The 16847-nt window shown below is 42.2% G+C and overlaps 1 protein-coding gene across 5 annotated transcripts in view; it reads left to right on the forward strand.

Moving 5' to 3' along the window:
- SLC4A7 (solute carrier family 4 member 7) overlaps positions 1-16847 on the forward strand; it is a 363361-nt gene that overhangs the window by 137126 nt on the left and 209388 nt on the right. For 2 of the 5 annotated variants that reach the window (XM_033930147.1, XM_033930146.1), the window contains exons 6-8: positions 4471-4659; positions 13159-13518; positions 15991-16103. In XM_033930147.1, the coding sequence (XP_033786038.1) occupies positions 4471-4659; positions 13159-13518; positions 15991-16103 (662 nt within the window). The remainder of the gene's footprint in view (positions 1-4470; positions 4660-13158; positions 13519-15990; positions 16104-16847) is intronic. The other 3 variants (XM_033930149.1, XM_033930150.1, XM_033930151.1) reach the window with 3 other exon arrangements.

Here is a 16847-nt window from a genome sequence, read left to right on the forward strand (position 1 = left end):
GCATGTGGCTCTCCATATTTTATTTGCGGCCCGCGGTCTGGAGGCCATCATTCTCTTCCTTTTGGAGCAGCAACCGGCTCGTTTGCTCAAAGCCGCGGGTTGGCAGCTACTTGCGCTATCCACTCCTGCATCGGAAGCCTCTCTGATGTCACAACATCAGAGAGGCTTCAGACGCAGGCGCGGATCTCGCAAGGAGCCGCCACCCGCGGCTTTGAACGAACGAGCCGGCCAGACACGCTGCTGCTCCAGTGGCGTACCAAGGGGGGGGGGGCGGTCCACTGTTCTCTTCCCTGTAGGGCCGACCAACTCTGGTGGCCCGACGTCAATTCTGACGTCGAGAGGACGTTCTGGCTAGCCAATCGCTGCCCGGCTGCCCGGAACGTCCTTTCCGATGTTAGAATTGACATCGGGCAGCGAGAGTTGGTCGACCCCGTGCAGAAGAGAAGCAGGGAGATGGCCTGTTCCTGATAGCGGCAGCGGCATGGGGGAGGGCAGGAAGGAAGAAAGAAAGAAAGAAGGTGGGGTGGGGACAGGGAGCCAGAAAAAAAAGCAAAAAATGGGGCACAGAGGAAGGAAGAAAGAAGGAGGGGGGACAGGGAACCAGAAACAAAGCAAAAAATGTGGCACGGAATCAGAGAAAGACACAGAGAAAGAAAGAAAAAGTTTGGGGAGGGAATGAGGTCTGGAGGAGAGGAAGCATACAGGAGGCTGAAAGAAGGGAAGAAGTAGTGGATGCACAGTCAGAATAAAGTGCAACCAGAGACTGATGAAATTACCAAACAAAGGTAGGAAAATGATTTTATTTTCAGTTTAGTGATTGAAATGTGCCAGTTTTGAGAAAGAAAAGATATTGAACTTTAAATGTGAGTGCTGCAGAAAAAAATAGAGTACTTGGAGGGCTGCAGAAAAAATAGTTAATGTCTTATTAAAGAAATGACAATTTTGCATGAGGTAAAACTCTTTATAGTTTATATATCTTTCCTTTTAACTGTTAAAGGAAAGTTTTATAAACTATAAAGAGTTTTATCTCATGCAAAATTGTCATTTCTTTAATAAGGCATTAACTATTTTTTTCTGCGGCCCTCCAAGTACCTACAAATCCAAAATGTGGCCCCGCAAAGGGTTTGAGTTTGACACCACTGCTCTAAGACATATTTCAATATACTTAATTGGGTGTGAAGTACTTTTAAGACTCCTGATGTAGGCCAGACAGGCTGAACATGTGCGTGTCAACTTAAGACATTGTGTTAATAAAGAGTGTCAGTTAATTAGACACCTTTGCTGTTTTTCTTGTGTAAAAGAGATTTAGCATATTTGTTACATATTCTCTCTAAGTAACAGTCATATGAGCAAATGTACAGACTGGTATGCAGACCTAGTGCATATTCAGAGGGGCACAAGTTTCAGACTGTTAATACAGCTGGACTGTCTTTCTTGGGGTCCGGTGGTCATAGAAGATCCAGATCGCTTTGCTCTTAAGCATGTGGCATTAGCGCACAAGGGATACTTGAAGGTGGTCATTGCTACTCTGCTCAGAGCCAAAAAGCCTATGACAGTCTCTGTTATGCTAAGGCATGGGAAACTTTCCAGCACTGGTGCATTAAAAAGAAGGCAGAGCCTTTCTCCGCTCTGATCTCCGTGGTGTTAGCCTTCCTCCAGGCTGCCTTGACAAGGGGCTTACACTTGTGTCCCTCAGAGTCCAAGTGATGGGACTCTCTTGTTTCAGGGCTCGAAAGCATAAGGCTTCACTGTCATCTAATCTGGACATAGCCAGATTCCTAAAGGGGTGCTGCAGCTCAAGCTACCAATAGAACACCTGTTTCCTTTATGGAACCTAATATGGTTTTGCAAGACCTCAGTGAGGCTCCTTATGAGCCACTGAAGGAAGCATGCTTGATGGATTTGACACTCAAGATGGATTTTCTTGTTGCTATTACCTTAATGAGAAGAGTCTCAGAGCAACAGGCTCTTTCTTGCAGAGAGCCTTTCCTCAAGTTCACAGAGGCTGGAGCTTCTTGTGCACAGTTCAGTCCTTTTTGCCAATGGTTGTTTCAGCTTTGTGTCAATCAGGTCAGATTGCTGGCGTTCTAGTCCACAGGTTTGAGGAAGAAGGATTGGATTCTGAAAAAGGTGGATGAGAAGGATGCTTCTGTGATATCTTTAGGTCACCAATGAGTTCAAGACATCTTTTTGTGCTCACAGGTCAGGCTAGACGTGGCCATTTTGTCAGTATATATTGCCTGTGGAAAACATTCAGTCTCTATAAAGGCGCATTTGACTAGAAGCATGGCAGCTTCATGGGCAGAAGCTTGGGCGCTCTCTCTCTCTCGGAGATTTGTAGGGCAGTGACTTGGTCCACTCTATATACATGTTACAAGTTTTACAGAATGGATATAGCAACAAGGGAAGACTCCTCCTTTGGTCTTCAGTGTTACAAGCTGGTGCAGTGAACCTGCCCTAGATTTCTGGGACTGCTGTTCTATGTCTCACCCATTCAGAATGACACACCTATCTACTAGAAAAGATATTAGCAAGGTAAGAACTGAATCTCTTTCAAGTGCAATACATGTGTCATTCTGGAGCCCCTTCCTGTCCGTTATCTCCTGCACCTGCCTATCATCTCAATCAGAAAGTTTGAGTCCAAACTGAAATTTTAATATCAGTCGGACCTTAAGAGTGTAAAGAATAATCTATTGCTGTTTTGCATTGGGATAATATTTGAGTTCCATAAATGTTTGTTTGGCATGATTGTTTTGATGATTCTCCTGTTAATGCAGTGTTTAACATGTTTGTTATATTTTCAGAGCAGAACAGAGTTGTAGTTTCTATATTGTGCTATTGCCTGTTTTGGTACAAACTGAAGGGGGCAGCAGAGCCCTCTAGTGAAGGGGGAGTAATTCAAAAGCTGAAGTGGATTCCTTCTGCATGGCTCACGAGCATGAGGATATTACCCATCAGTCCAGAATGACACACCTATCCATAGGCGTTGGAACGGGGGGGGGGGCACAGAGGCCATGGCCTCCCCCCCAAATTGCCCGTCTTGTAGGTCAGGGGGTATGCGGGCTGCCCGCCGCTGCTGCTCCCTGCCTGCCGCCGCCGCTTGCCACCGTAACTGCAGGAAGGTAAGGTCCAGGTGCGTGCAACCAATGTACGCCGCCAGCCCTCAAGCCTCCCCTCAAGGTCAGTTATGATGCCAGATGAAGGCTTGTGTGCTGGCACCGTTGCATGCGCCTGGCTTTTGCCTTCTTGGATTTGCTGCAGCAGCGGGTGGCGAGTGGTGGTGGATCATGAGGGAGGAGGAAGAATCAAAGGCGGGTAGGCTAGGCTTCAGTGGCGCAGGCAGGAAGGTAGACTGGCTTCAGTGACGGACCGGGGGAAAGGAAATATCGGCGGCGGGTAGGCCAGGCTTCAGCACAGGAGGCAGGCAGGCTGGCTTTGGGGGAGGGGTTGGGATAAAGGCTGGAAGGCAGTGAGGGGGGACATAGGAAGGAGGGAGGAAGGAAGGAGAGAGAGAGAGGGGCAGAGAAAGACCGGGAAGGGGGGGGATTGTAAGCAAAAGAGAGAGAAAATGCTGGACTATGTGAGGTACACACACAGGGGGAGAGATTTTGAGGAAGAACATAGAGATGGAAGATCACAACAGAGGAGGGAGACCTGGAGCAAAGGTGGTGGTAGGTACAAAGGAGAACTGACGCTGGATCTGGGGAGGGTAAGCAGAGGGAAAAGAGAGCGAGACCTGAAGCCAAAGGTGATGGGGCTGGATTGTGAAAGAAATATTGGAAAAGAAAGAAGTATTGGATGCACAGTCAGAAAGCAGTGCAACCAGAGACTCATGAAATCACCAGACAACAAAGGTAGGAAAAATTATTTTATTTTCAATTTAGTGATCAAAATGTGTCGGGTTTTTTTTTTTTTTTTCCTGGTGTCTATATTTTGCACTATATTTGTCTATTTTTCTCTAGTTGTTCATGGAGTCCTTTTGGTTACCATTATGTTTTAATAAGATTATATTGTGTCTATATGAAAAATGGATAGAAGAAATTGCATTTCAATTAGTATTATTATTATGGGGGTGGAGTCAGGGGCGGAGTTTGGGTGGGTCTGGGGGGACAGAACTTGTGCCTACCCCCCAAAAAACCCCCCAAAAAACAAAACAACCCCCTCCCCCCCAAAAAAAAAAAGTGTTCTGCTGCCTATGCACCTATCTACTAGAAAAGATATTAGAAGGTAAGAACCTAACCTCTATACCAGGGGTAGGGAACTACGGTCCTCGAGAGCCGTATTCCAGTTGGGTTTTCAGGATTTCCGCAATGAATAGGCATTGAAAGCAGTGTATGCAAATAGATCTCGTGCATATTCATTGGGGAAATCCTGAAAACCCGACTGGAATACGGCTCTCGAGGACTGGAGTTCCCTACCCCTGCTGTATTCAAAGTTTCTAATTTGTTCAACTTTTATTTGTTTTGTCAGATATGGTGTTGGACAACATGATCACCTCTGCTCAGTTGAATGAGTCTGTAAGAGAGAATGTTAAAGATGCACTTCTAAAGAGACATCATCACCAGAATGAGAAAAAACTCAGCAATCGCATCCCATTGGTTAGATCCTTCGCAGATATAGGCAAGAAACATTCTGACCCTCACTTGCTTGAACGAAATGGTGAGAAGTTGTAGCATCCAGTTTGCACTAATAATTTGAAAATGTTGTACAACTGGAAGTTGATTGTAAGCTCCCCTCCCCTAAAACAAAAATTCAACAAATGTTGAACAAATATTCAGTTTTAGTCGTCATTTGGTATGTATTAAGTGTGGATTATTTTGTGTTGCTTAATGAAAAAGTACAGTGGTAGTAACTTTATGACAAATGGGTTGAGAACGCACAAGTTTGATGTAATGAGTTTGTTATTGCAGGACTTTATAAAAAAACAATTTAGCAATTTTGGAGTCCAGATGTCATTTTATATAACCAAGCTTTGTTATAAAGGGGACCCCACTGTATTGCTATTTTCTTTTTGCATAGCACTGTACAGTATATTTTGTAGTTGATGTAGAGGTTTTTCTCCTTGCCTGCATGCAGAGTCTGGTTTAGTGAACATCATTGATGTTGTACTGAACATTCACATCATCCAACAGAAAGTTCTGTATGGATTCTAATACTGATGTAGATGATGTTTGTTCAGTCTGTATGACAGACTATTATTTAGCCCTCTACCCTCATTTCATCTATACTAGGGTATAAACATGTCTTAATCTGCTTTCTGTTTGCATTTTCCATCAAGTTTTTTTGATTTTAACAGGTTTTTAATATTTTATTTTGAGTGGGGAACATAAAAATGACTAAGCTATGTTTTTGAGTGGAAATTTATATTATCAGTTGCACTTATTGAGCTTCTACAAAGACATGCTTAAAGTGGTGTCCTCTACAGAATTCAGGATTGTTCCTTGTACTTTTTAATATTAATTGCTTAAATATGTCATTTGGACTCATACTAACAATGAAGGACACTTAACCAAGTTTGTTTTTTGTTCATTGTATTTTTAATTTATCATCTGTAGTCAAATTGTTTTTGCTTACTGAAAGTGTTGCCTAGTGCCCTGTATTAATCGTTGATAGCCATCTTTTATTTATTTACGTGTTGTTTATTTCTGGTTTCTTTTTTGCATTTTGTCCACAATAGCAGGAGATATTGGAAATAAGGAGATAGTGACTTATCACTGTAGAATTCAGTGGTGTGACCTTATATCACTGCCCAAAAATTCACACTCAAGTAGTCTCAGGCAGCATTGCGCTTGAATGAGAAGATGCAGAATCAAAAACCAGTTTAAGCACAAATGAGTCTTTAAAAATCCTTGAGCGTGTAGTAATGTATACATATGCTTCTTGCTTTTTATATTCTGATGGGACTTCTGAAAAGGCAAGTTACTCTTCTCTTGCACAGTGAACTCTTGTGTGATGATAGTCCAGCCTTATCTATTCCCTTGGATTTCTTAAAAATTCAGTTTAATTGAGAGCTCCCTTTACTGTGATTTAAGTATGGTCAACCTTCTTAATAGGCTTCTAAGGAATATTTATTTTTCTTGTACAGTCCCACTTTATTCAGGGAACAGATGGAATATTGTCTTCACTGGCTAGCCAGGGACTGTAGGAACTTCACTTGATAGAAGTTTTAGCTCCTCCCTCTGCACTTATCCCCTGGAGCATGCTCCCTGGACATCAGTTTTGTATTCCTACAAGCCAGACAATAGGAGCTCCTCTCTTCTGCTTGTGTTTCATTTCTAAAATTTTCAGTGTATTTGATTTCTCGCGCGTTTTGCCCTCGTGCTGTGGAAGTTCCCTGTAGGGACATCCTTTCAGTGGGAGATCGCAGACTTTGGGGTAAGTCTGCCTCTGGGGGGGTTGCCTGCTCCTGCAGTAAACCCCCTGAACAGCTTGCACGTCAAATCGGGGATCTGGGAGCTAACTTACCCCAGGTTCGTCCGCTAGTGGGTGTAGCGTGGTTCTGTGGAGGCACGCCCAGGATCAGGACCGGACTGCGTACCTTCCCTGAGTGATCCGGAGGTGGTGGAAGTCACTAGTCGAGGTGGTCGGTCCTGGTGGAGCAGTCAGAAGACTTGAATTCCAGTTTTCCAACTTCCTGAGACTTTGGATCTCCCTACATGCTGTTTCAGCATTGCCTGCCATTTTTTTCATACAGCACCATAGAACAGTGAGTAGCAGCTTGCTTGCCTGGTTTGGTGGTTTTTTGGGGTCCTAAAAAGGTGTTTTGGGGGGGGTTTCCCTGCACATCCTAAACCTCCCCCCCCCCCCGACACACACACACGCCTCTAAAATTGCAAAATCGCCGTTTTCCAGGCTGTTTTAGGGCAAAATTGGCACCTGGATTTTTTTCAAATTTTTTAAAAGTATATATTTTTTGTACTTAGCTCCAAACTTTTCAGATGGCCACCTCAGGACATGATGGCATGGATTCATGCCTTGTTTGCGGCGGATGGCTGTCAGATTCACAGCTGTGTTCTACGTGTGCCACGGCCCGCAAGGGGGGGGGGGGCGAGGTGTGCATGAATGAAATGGCTTTCACCTCTGGAGAGACCCTTCTTGGATCTTCTGTTTCAATTGCCGCAAAAATCGTGCTGGGAGACCCTCAGAAGAGCGCTAGCGGCATTTTGGTGAAATGCAAACGTGGTTCCGGTGAAAAATCATAGGGCGGCTCTTGCTGTGGAGGGGGGGGGACCTTTTCCCCCACCGGAATTTGTGAATATTCTCTATCAGACATACATGGTTAAAGTCCATGCCTGTAAATTTCATCCATTGTACACTGCTGTTCCTATAAACTGTGACAGATTTGGTCTGTCTGCTCCATGCTTGATAGGAAATTCCTCCCTCAGGATATTTCTCTTGGCCCTGGTCATTATCATTTAACATTTACTAAATCCTTATTTATTACAATATCAAATCAAGGTGAAGTACAGTAAAAACCAAAACATTGGGAAAGGAACAGCATTATCAGACATGATAGATTTAATATCCAACCAAGGATAACAAGCAATCAAATTTCTAATTAATGAGCAGCCATTAGAAAACTGGATTATTGTAATTGCCTATAATCACTGCCCATTAATTTCTTCAGATTGTCAATAATTATTTGGTTAAAAAAATGATATGACCATGTAGTGTTCTCCCAGCGCTTTTCAGCCAGGCGCCCAGCTATCATCTGCTGAATCCTGCTGCCGCCACTGCTTAATGCGCAGCCTGAAGAGCCGCCGAAAGACTTCCGCCGGACTTTAAACAAAACCAAACCCAGCAAGCGACTCGAACCTGGCTTCCCTCCGAAACTGGAAGTTACGTGGGGGGGGGGGGGGGGGTTAGGGAAGAGAAGCCGGCACGGACCATTAGAGCCCCGGAGCATGCGGGAGATAGGCCAGCCACGGAGGGAAGCTTACTTGCTCTTGCTTACTTCAGGCCTTTCTCGCTGCCGGGTCCTGCCTACTTTCTGTTTCCGTGAAGGCAGGACCCGGCAACGAGAAAGGCTCGAAGTAAGCAAGACCAGTAAGTTGTAAGCTTCCCTCTGTCGCTGACCTTTGGGAGATAGGTCAGCGACGAAGGGAAACTTGCAACTTGCCTTTGTCTGTAGCGAATCTGCCGGGTGTGTGAGACGGGGGGGGGAGGGGGGGTGAATGGGAGGAGAAATGCTGCTGTACCCAATTAGAGGGGGAAGGGGAAGAGAAATGCTGGTGCTTCTGCTGTACCCAATTTGGGGGGGGGGTTAAGAGAAATGCTGATGCTGCTGCTGTACCCAATAGGGGGAGGGGGAAGAGTCATGCCCCTTTCCTCAGGTCAGGACAGGATACCATAACAGCAGGGGTGCCCAAATGGTCGAGCGCGATCGACCAGTAGATCGCAAAGGCAATGTGAGTTGATCGCATTGCCTTGGCAATCTTTTTCTTCCTGCCTCCCTGAGCCAGGCCAGGCGCGTACAAGCGCCAAACTCACAAGACTTCACCTCCGACGTCAATTCTGACGTCAGAGAGGAAGTTCTGGGCCAGCCAATCGCTGCCTGGCTGGCCTGGAACTTCCTCTCTGACGTAAGAATTGACATCAGAGGTGAAGTCTTGTGAGTCCGGCATGTGTACATTTCTGGCCTGGCTCGTGGAAGCAGGGAGAAATCGGTATGGTGGCTTAGGGGGTAGGGAAAGAATTGGGGAAGTGGAGAAATTGGCGCGATGGCTTGGGAGGGCAGGGGGAGAGAGAAAGAAAGAGAGAAAGAAAAGGGGAGGGGCAGAAAGAAAAAAATATTGTATTTATAGCCAGAAGAAGGAAGTGCAGAGACTCATGAAATCACCAGACAAAACGGTAGGAAAAATGATTTTATTTTCAGTTTAGTGATCAAAATGTGTCTGTTTTGAGAATTTATATCTGCTGTCTATATTTTGCACTATGGCCCCCTTTTACTAAACCGCAATAGCGGTTTTTAGCGCAGGGAGCCTATGAGCATCGAGAGCAGCTCAGGGCATTCAGTGCATCTCCCTGCTCTAAAAACCGCTATTGCGATTTAGTAAAAAGGGAGGGGGTATATTTGTCTATTTTTGTATAGTTGTTCCTGAGGTGACATTGCATAGAATCGTCTGCCTTGATCTCTTTGAAAACCCGCGGAATATAAATGATAATTAATATTTTCTCTGCGAACAGTGTGCTTTGTGTTTTTTTTTAATTTTTATTGTTGGTAGATCATTTTGACTTGGTCATTTTAAAAGTAGCTCGCAAGCCCAAAAAGTGTGGGCACCCCTGCTGTAGAGCCATTTCTTGTATGACTGGATGAGCTATATTTATCTTTTTTTTTAGTTGTTTAAATTCATGCAGAAATAAATGGCTAGATTGAATCTAATGACTTCATTAACGCCTTTCCCTTTTTTTAACCTCTATACCATTTGAAAGAGGGCAAATACTTCTTAAATTTAGTAAAAATATTCTGGCACAAGTGTCAAACCTTAAAAAAGGAAGTCATATTGAGCATTGGAAAATAATAATAATAATTAACTAATAAAAATAGTACACATTTAGGGCTCCTTTTACTAAGTTACAATAGTGGTTTTAGCATGCGCTTAGTGTGCGGAGGAATTGCCACGCGCGCTAGATGCTAACGCAAGCATTGAGCTGGCGTTAGTTTTCCCATGCAGCGCAGGGGTTTGCGCGCACTAAAAATGCTAGCGCATCTTAGTCAAAGAGGGGGTTAATTTTCCCCACCACCAAATTTCCCCATCCCGCCCCACCCGGTTACTTTTTCATGCTACCCGGCTGGAAAAAATTTCTGGGGAGAACACTGCCATGTGACACCCCTGTTTATATCAGAAAACTGGTTCCCGTCTCCTATCAGATTCCCTTAAAATACATGATCATTGTATATCAGATCCTAACCTCTGTGGTACCCCCTCTGAAACCTAGTCCGCCAGTGGGATCTTACCCTCCACTGGACTCCAGTCTTTCTCTGTACTCTCAGATGGGGAGCGCAAGCCGGTGATGCCTGCCATTGCGTCCACGTCTCTTTCCATCCCCCTGCTTCCTCAGAGCACCTCAGGGACATCCAATGATGTGGCTAACCTAGCGGATCAAGATTTGTGCAGGTCCCAGGATCTAACGGATGATCCTTCTGTGCACATGTTATTTAAACCTGGTCGGCTTGAGTATCTTACTTCAGAATCCCTGCAGGAGTTAAATCTGCAGTCAGTTCTGCCTGTCCAGTCAGAATGTTCATTGATGAGTGATCAAAAACCATTCTCTGCCTCCTTTCATGATAACCTGGATCTAGTCCATATTCTTTCAAGAGGTTTGAGATAACCCGGAGGGTTCTATGAAATGCGCTCGGGCCATGGCAGCAGAGTTTAACGAGCACTTTGCATCACCGAAGGTAGATTCGGCTATGGCTCAGGTCACTAAGCATACCTCTCTGATGGAGGGATTGTTCTGAAAGATGTTCAGGATAGGCGTGTGGATTTTATTTTTGACCGCCTTTTTGATTCTGCGGTGGCTGGTGTCAAGGTAACCACGGCCATGTTATTTGTCGTCCGGGTATACCATTCCAAACTCTGCCACGATCCTGATATCGTAGTTCTCCATGATCTGGATCTTATCATCTCTGGAGTAGATTATCTAGTGGATGCCTTAAATGACATGCTGAAGGTCTTCGCCAAGCTGGATGCTTATTCAGAGTCCGCCTGGAGAATGCTGTGGGTACGGCAGTGGTCCGGGGATTCCTTCTCTAAAGCCACTCTGAGTAAGTTGCCCTTTGAGAGACAGCTACTGTTTGCCCATGGTTTGGAAGACCTTATGTCAAGTATGTCAAGGACTGTAAGTCTAAGACTTTGCCGGGGAATAGGTTTCGCCCTCCTAGGAGTTTGGGGCATCCTAATTTTCGTCCCTTACCTGTGCTCACTTCAGTACTCTGGTCCTCCAGCCTCAGGCCAGAGGCTACCTGTCTTCCTCCAGGTAGTGTTGCGGAGGCCCTGGTTGTCAGCAGTCCTCAAATTGATGTCCAGCTGCTTCCCCAAAGAAATGATTCTGATGCCAGGCTCCTCTCCCCCGCTTTGGAAGGCAAATCTTGGCTTTTCTGGCTGAATGGGAGACATGCTCTTTTCATGCCTTGGACCACTGGTTCCAGAGGTCCTAAGTGACGGGCTCAAATTGGAAATTTTCTGACCTCTGTCGGACTTCTTTCTGGATTCTCCTGCGAGGTATCAAAGGTGCTCAAGGTGCAAGCCACGATCCACAGACTGCTGGATATTGCGACAATCGAACTTGTGACAGAGGTCGACTTGGGCTTAGGGAGATACTCAATATACTTCATTGTTCCGAAGAAATGCTCCGAAGATTAGAGAGCGATTCTGGATCTCAAAGCGGTTAATGCGGCACTAAAGATACCCTGCTTCCGAATGACAGTGCAGACTGTATCCCTAAAATACAGTTTTGATCGTTCAGGTTTTAATGTTTTAAAAAAACTTGTTTTCTAGTTTTTATTGTTGCTGATTTGAATATATTGATATAAGCAGAATTGATTGTTTGGTGGGGAGTTCTCTGTTCCCCTTTCACTCTTGTTTTTCCTGTAGAGATTCCTGGCTGCTTGAAGATTAACTGATGCCAGGGAGCATGCTCCAGGGGATAAGTGCAGAGGGAGAAGCTAATACTTCTATCAAGTGAAGTTCATATAGCCCCGGGCTAGCCAGGGAAGACAGCATCCCATCCATTCCCGGAATAAAGTGTGGATTTACAAGAAAAAAGATTAGCAGAGGTAAGAACCTAATCTTTCTATAGGAAGGTCACATTTTGTGCTTCTGCTCTCTGATCCTATCTTTATTGATAAAAGACAGAATGATTTTTTTTTTTTTTTTTAGAGTTAGGATTCCAATTTGGTCACGCTCTCTCTTGCTTTTTCTTGTGCTGTGGAAGTTATGTACTTATGTATTCTTGACTGTATATAAGCTTAAAAGAAAACAATGTTTTCTTCCACAATTTATTTGCAGTGGACTGTTTCTTCTGTTTTGTTTTATATTTTGTTATAGTATTTGTGTATAAAAGTTTGCACATAGTAAACAGATGAAGAAATACAATGCAAAGGGTGGGTTTTATTCCTAAAGATTTAAAATTAAACAGCTGAAACATTGATGATGCTGCCCACAAGTTTTCAAATGTGCGCAAATTTGGCACCTTTTGAGAATCTTAAAGATTGGGATGTACTATTCTATTTAATGTAGTCTTCAGAGACGGTCTTTTACAACATTTTGCATATACTGTATAGAATTATCTTGCAAATGTGTAATTGCCATGTAGCCATCTTTAGTCTTGTGCATTTTCTTGTAATTTTTGCATGCCTATTAAAGGCATTTCACTTAAATTGAAACAATATTTTTGTGTCTTTACACATGCCTTGACGTCATCATTTTCCTATATTAAAAACCTCATGGAGATAACAGATGAAATGCACATTTGCTGGTGTAGTTATATTAAGTTTGTTGACTGTGAAAGGCAGATTAAGACAGAAGGCTTTGTTTCTTTCAGCATGCACCAGTAATGCCTGCCATTTGCTTCCTGATGTTCTTGTATATTACCTAGAAGTTGCCAGCAAGTTAAGTCCTCCGATATCTCAAGATATAAGTGGATTCTCTTTCATTTGCATGAATTTTTTTCTCTTAACATTTAACTTATGGTAGATTTTTTTTTCCAATGTGGATGACTCTAATACCAGTGTGTTTAACTATAACATGAATTTAGTTTTAATTTTTTATTTATTAAATATATTTAACTTTCTGTATCTGTTCATGTTCAGTATCTGATTGGCATGCTAAAATCAGTAATTCTAAAAATATACAATTTTTGAAAGCAATTATCTTCTATATTCAAACAATTTCCTATCATAGTTTTTACAACTCTGGCTTTCCTGATCAGTTGCCTATGTAATAGAAAAAATAATAAAAACTTAAAACTACATAACGTTATACACAACATGCTGGTTTTATTATTCTCCACAAGACAGAAAAAAATTACTATAGGTTAGTGTTTGCTTGTTCTTTGAGCATGTAGCTTCCATTGCAAACACTGTATGAACTTTAGTTCTTGCTCTATTTCGGTTCGGTTGACAACTTTGCATTAAATTTCTCTGTTTTGCCTCAGGGGAGGGCCTTTCAGCCTCCAGTAACTCTTTACGTGCAGGTCTCTTTTCTTCAACCCTCTCCCTACGACGTGAATCACGCCTGTCTCTTCTTGGTTACCTTCTACCTTCAAGAGGTGGGACCCCAGCTGGATCCAGGTGTACAACCCCAGTAGCAACCCCTCAAAACACACCACCCTCAAGCCCTAACCTCAATCGCCTGGTATCTAGGTGCTCCCAACAGAATGAGCACCATGTCCCAGAACGACTCTCATGTGGCAATGATGATATTCCTACGGTAGTCATTCATCCACCTGAGGAGGAGATGGAAGCTCAGGATGACCAGGAAAAGAAGAGAGAGGATAATAGTGACATTATACCAGGCAACTATCTAAATTATGCTTGTGTAGTGCTATGTGTATCACTTTACTGGAATGTTTTTGAGCACACTGCTTTGTAAAGTGTACACCATATGTTGCAGTTTGTAGTTCCTCATTCTGCATGTTTTGTTATGTATATCAGTTTTTAAAATTTGCTATATTGGATTTTCTTGGCATAATGTTAATGTAAGGATTTCATATTCATTTTATTTACAGCTCTTAGAGAAACAAGGGAAGAAATTTAAGATTCCCTAGTGGGGTATTTTGTTTTTTTTTTTAAATTTAAAACACTGAAAGTATTTTGTTTTGTGCCTAACCTTTTATTTATGTCTTGGATTTAAAGGGCTCAGTTGAGATGCTTTTCTGATGATCACTCCTTTATACATAAAGGAAATAATCTTTGACATTTTTACTAAGAAAATAATATAGTGAAATACAAAGACATAATTGGAGTGCAGATAATATGCAAGTATAAATTTTAATCTGTTGTGAGGAGGTATAATTTAGAGTAGATTCTAGCTTGAAACACACTAAGCTATGGATTATTAGCAGCATTGAGTACATTTAACCCCTTGTTGGATGGTTCAGAGCTGTTCAGAGCTTTTGACAGCACCAGTTCATTTTACATTAAGTAAGGTTTCTTAATTCACTGTACTGTCTTCTCAGGCTTAACTATATTTTGTTTAATTTTTCCAAGTCTTATGTGTTGGCCAAAGAAAAGCTAGGCATGCCCCTTGGTCCTATTCTTTAAGACTATTTTCAGAGTTAGAAGTCATTTATAAATTTGAAATTGTGCAAACCTTTAAGCAGAGTCTATGTATAGCAGAATTGGAGCCTTCACCTTTTGTAATTACCTTTATAATTTGGTAATTACCTCCTCTTGCACAAAGGTGATGGCAGATAACAACCATATGGTCTCACCCAAGCTGCCCTCCATAAGCAAATGCATGCTTCCCTTTTTTGATAGAGCTGAAGTTTCAGAAGCAGGATATGGAACTTCCCTTTTTGGGGGATTAGGAAATAGATATATTACTTACTTCATGTGTTAAATGCAGCATTTTCTTGCTGCCAGATGATAAATGGAAGGCAAGAGTATTTTTCTATTACTCAATAGAAACTGAGTTGAACTGCATTTATCTTCCCCTTCCAGTTCAGAAATATTTTCACATATTGTGCATTGTATTCTTCCAAATCTGTAGGAAAGCTTTTTGAAAACCTGAAAGCCAAATAAAATGAATAACATATTAAAAAGTAGAAATCCTTAGTGATTGCATTGTGCAGTGCTGGGGCAAAGATGTTGGGCACCCTAGGCAACTCTTCAGCCTTAGGCCTTTCCCAGAAGATGACCTGGTTATATGTCACACATTCACAGTGAAGGTCCACCCTTCCTTCATGTTAACATACTCATTGATGATTCTTTGAGTTAGTATGATTGTCAGAACCCATGTTTTGCTTTGACTAAGCTGCTTCCCTAGGTTACCGTCTAGTCTTTTCTAATAGTTGGGACTGGCTCTGCACTGTAGTTATAAGCATGTACTAAGAAAGAATGTGGTGGAACGAGATAGGGACCATTTAAATGATGATTCTGATGGCTTGAAACAAGTTTTTGCATCAGAGTTGGTTCTTTGTATAATAGAATAAATGTAGTATAACAGAATAGATTAGTATTCATGTTGCTGTATTGCAAGTGAAAAGGGACATTTTGCTCTCCTGTGTAATTACTGATGATATCTTAGGTGTTTAGTTCCATTTGACAATTGCTAGTTATGCAAAGTCTAAAACCAACATGTTGATTTTGTGTATAAAAATATTATCCATAAGATTACTTGGTGATTGATTTTTTTTTTGTTGTTGTTGTTGTTGCCCTATCTGAATAAAATGAAGAGTAAGCCCCAAAGCTGAAAGAGGATTGATGCTTAAATAATCTGATTTGGCCTGTTTTAGGAAAGCCCTCAGGGACAAGTTCCTAATGTGATGGCAATGTAATTAGTATCTGTTCAAAATATCTGCATGACAAGATCACTACAAGACTTGTGCTTTGAAGGTGAAAAAAGGATTCAGGGTTGTAGCAAATGCAGTTAAAACAGAGACAAATTCTTCAGTGACCATCACTATAAGCAGCTCTTAAAGACAGTGTTCAGTGTGCTGCAGCTTTTAGTATGTCTTTTACTGCTTTCTGAATGGTTCCATTTGCAATTTCACATACTCTTTTTTTAACTATATTTATGAAAAGGCTACCACTTGTATAATGTCTAAATGTATTATGTAGTTTTTCAAAAAACACAATGTCTATGGTTTTGTCCAGATTTAAATGAAATCATTGCACATGCAATACTAACATCCACTTTTGTTGATTAACCTACACATTGTGCTTTTTTTTTTTATTTGGCACTCATTGGTTTTATTTTAAGCATTTTTCATCAAACTCAATTTCTTTTGGTTCCATTCTGAGCATAAATATTTATTTCTGTATAGGGCTTCTAACGTCTCCACAGTCAGCACCTGGGAACTTAGAGATTGGGAAAGGAATGGATCATAAAGGTAATGGAACAGGAAGCCATGAAAACAGTACTGTTGATTTTAGCAAGGTAAGAAACAATGGTCATTTAAAATAATACTTTTATACTGTAGATTTTGTACACATTCAGGTCTGAATTTCATGGAAATTTGACTTTCTTAAATGCTAAGCAGTCATGAAAATTAATAAATTCCCTACTTCCAGTACTTGGTTAGCATTATTTGGCTTCTTGCTCAGGTGTAAGGGCAAGCTACAGAGTAGTGGATCATGCTGATCATAAACAGCTAGTTTATTCTTCAGGATGGTAATTAAAACATTGAAAGTTCACTTTCTAAAATTGCAGATTAATAGTTCTGTTTCAAACAAAAATTGTGGAAACATTTTTCCTTAGCAACAGCAGCAGATGAATCCAGAGACCAATGGGATAGCACACATCTACCAGCAAGTAGAGATAGAGAAACTGATTAACAGGTGGTCCTATTGGCTGGGACACCTCCTACATCTTCAGTATGCTCCATCTCCCAGCAGGTGATGGTCGCTATTCAACTAGCTCCTGAATTCTGGCTGTGACTGGAAAATTTTTTTCTCCTGTTGAGGTTTCTCTTCAGTGAGACAGGGGTGTCCGGCTGAACGATGCCAGCTTTAGGGGTTACACCTGGCCCCCCCAGGTCCCTACCTCACCCTCCCTCCAATGATAGAGGGTCTGACTGGGTCTCGATTTTTCTTCTTTCCCTTCACTGTAAAAAAAAGAAAAAATAGAGAGACCACAGTGATTATTAAACAATTCTGCCCTCATAGTGCCAAGCAACCAGCA

This window comes from Geotrypetes seraphini, chromosome 2 (assembly GCF_902459505.1).
Source record: "Geotrypetes seraphini chromosome 2, aGeoSer1.1, whole genome shotgun sequence".
Classification (NCBI taxonomy): Eukaryota; Metazoa; Chordata; class Amphibia; order Gymnophiona; family Dermophiidae; genus Geotrypetes; species Geotrypetes seraphini.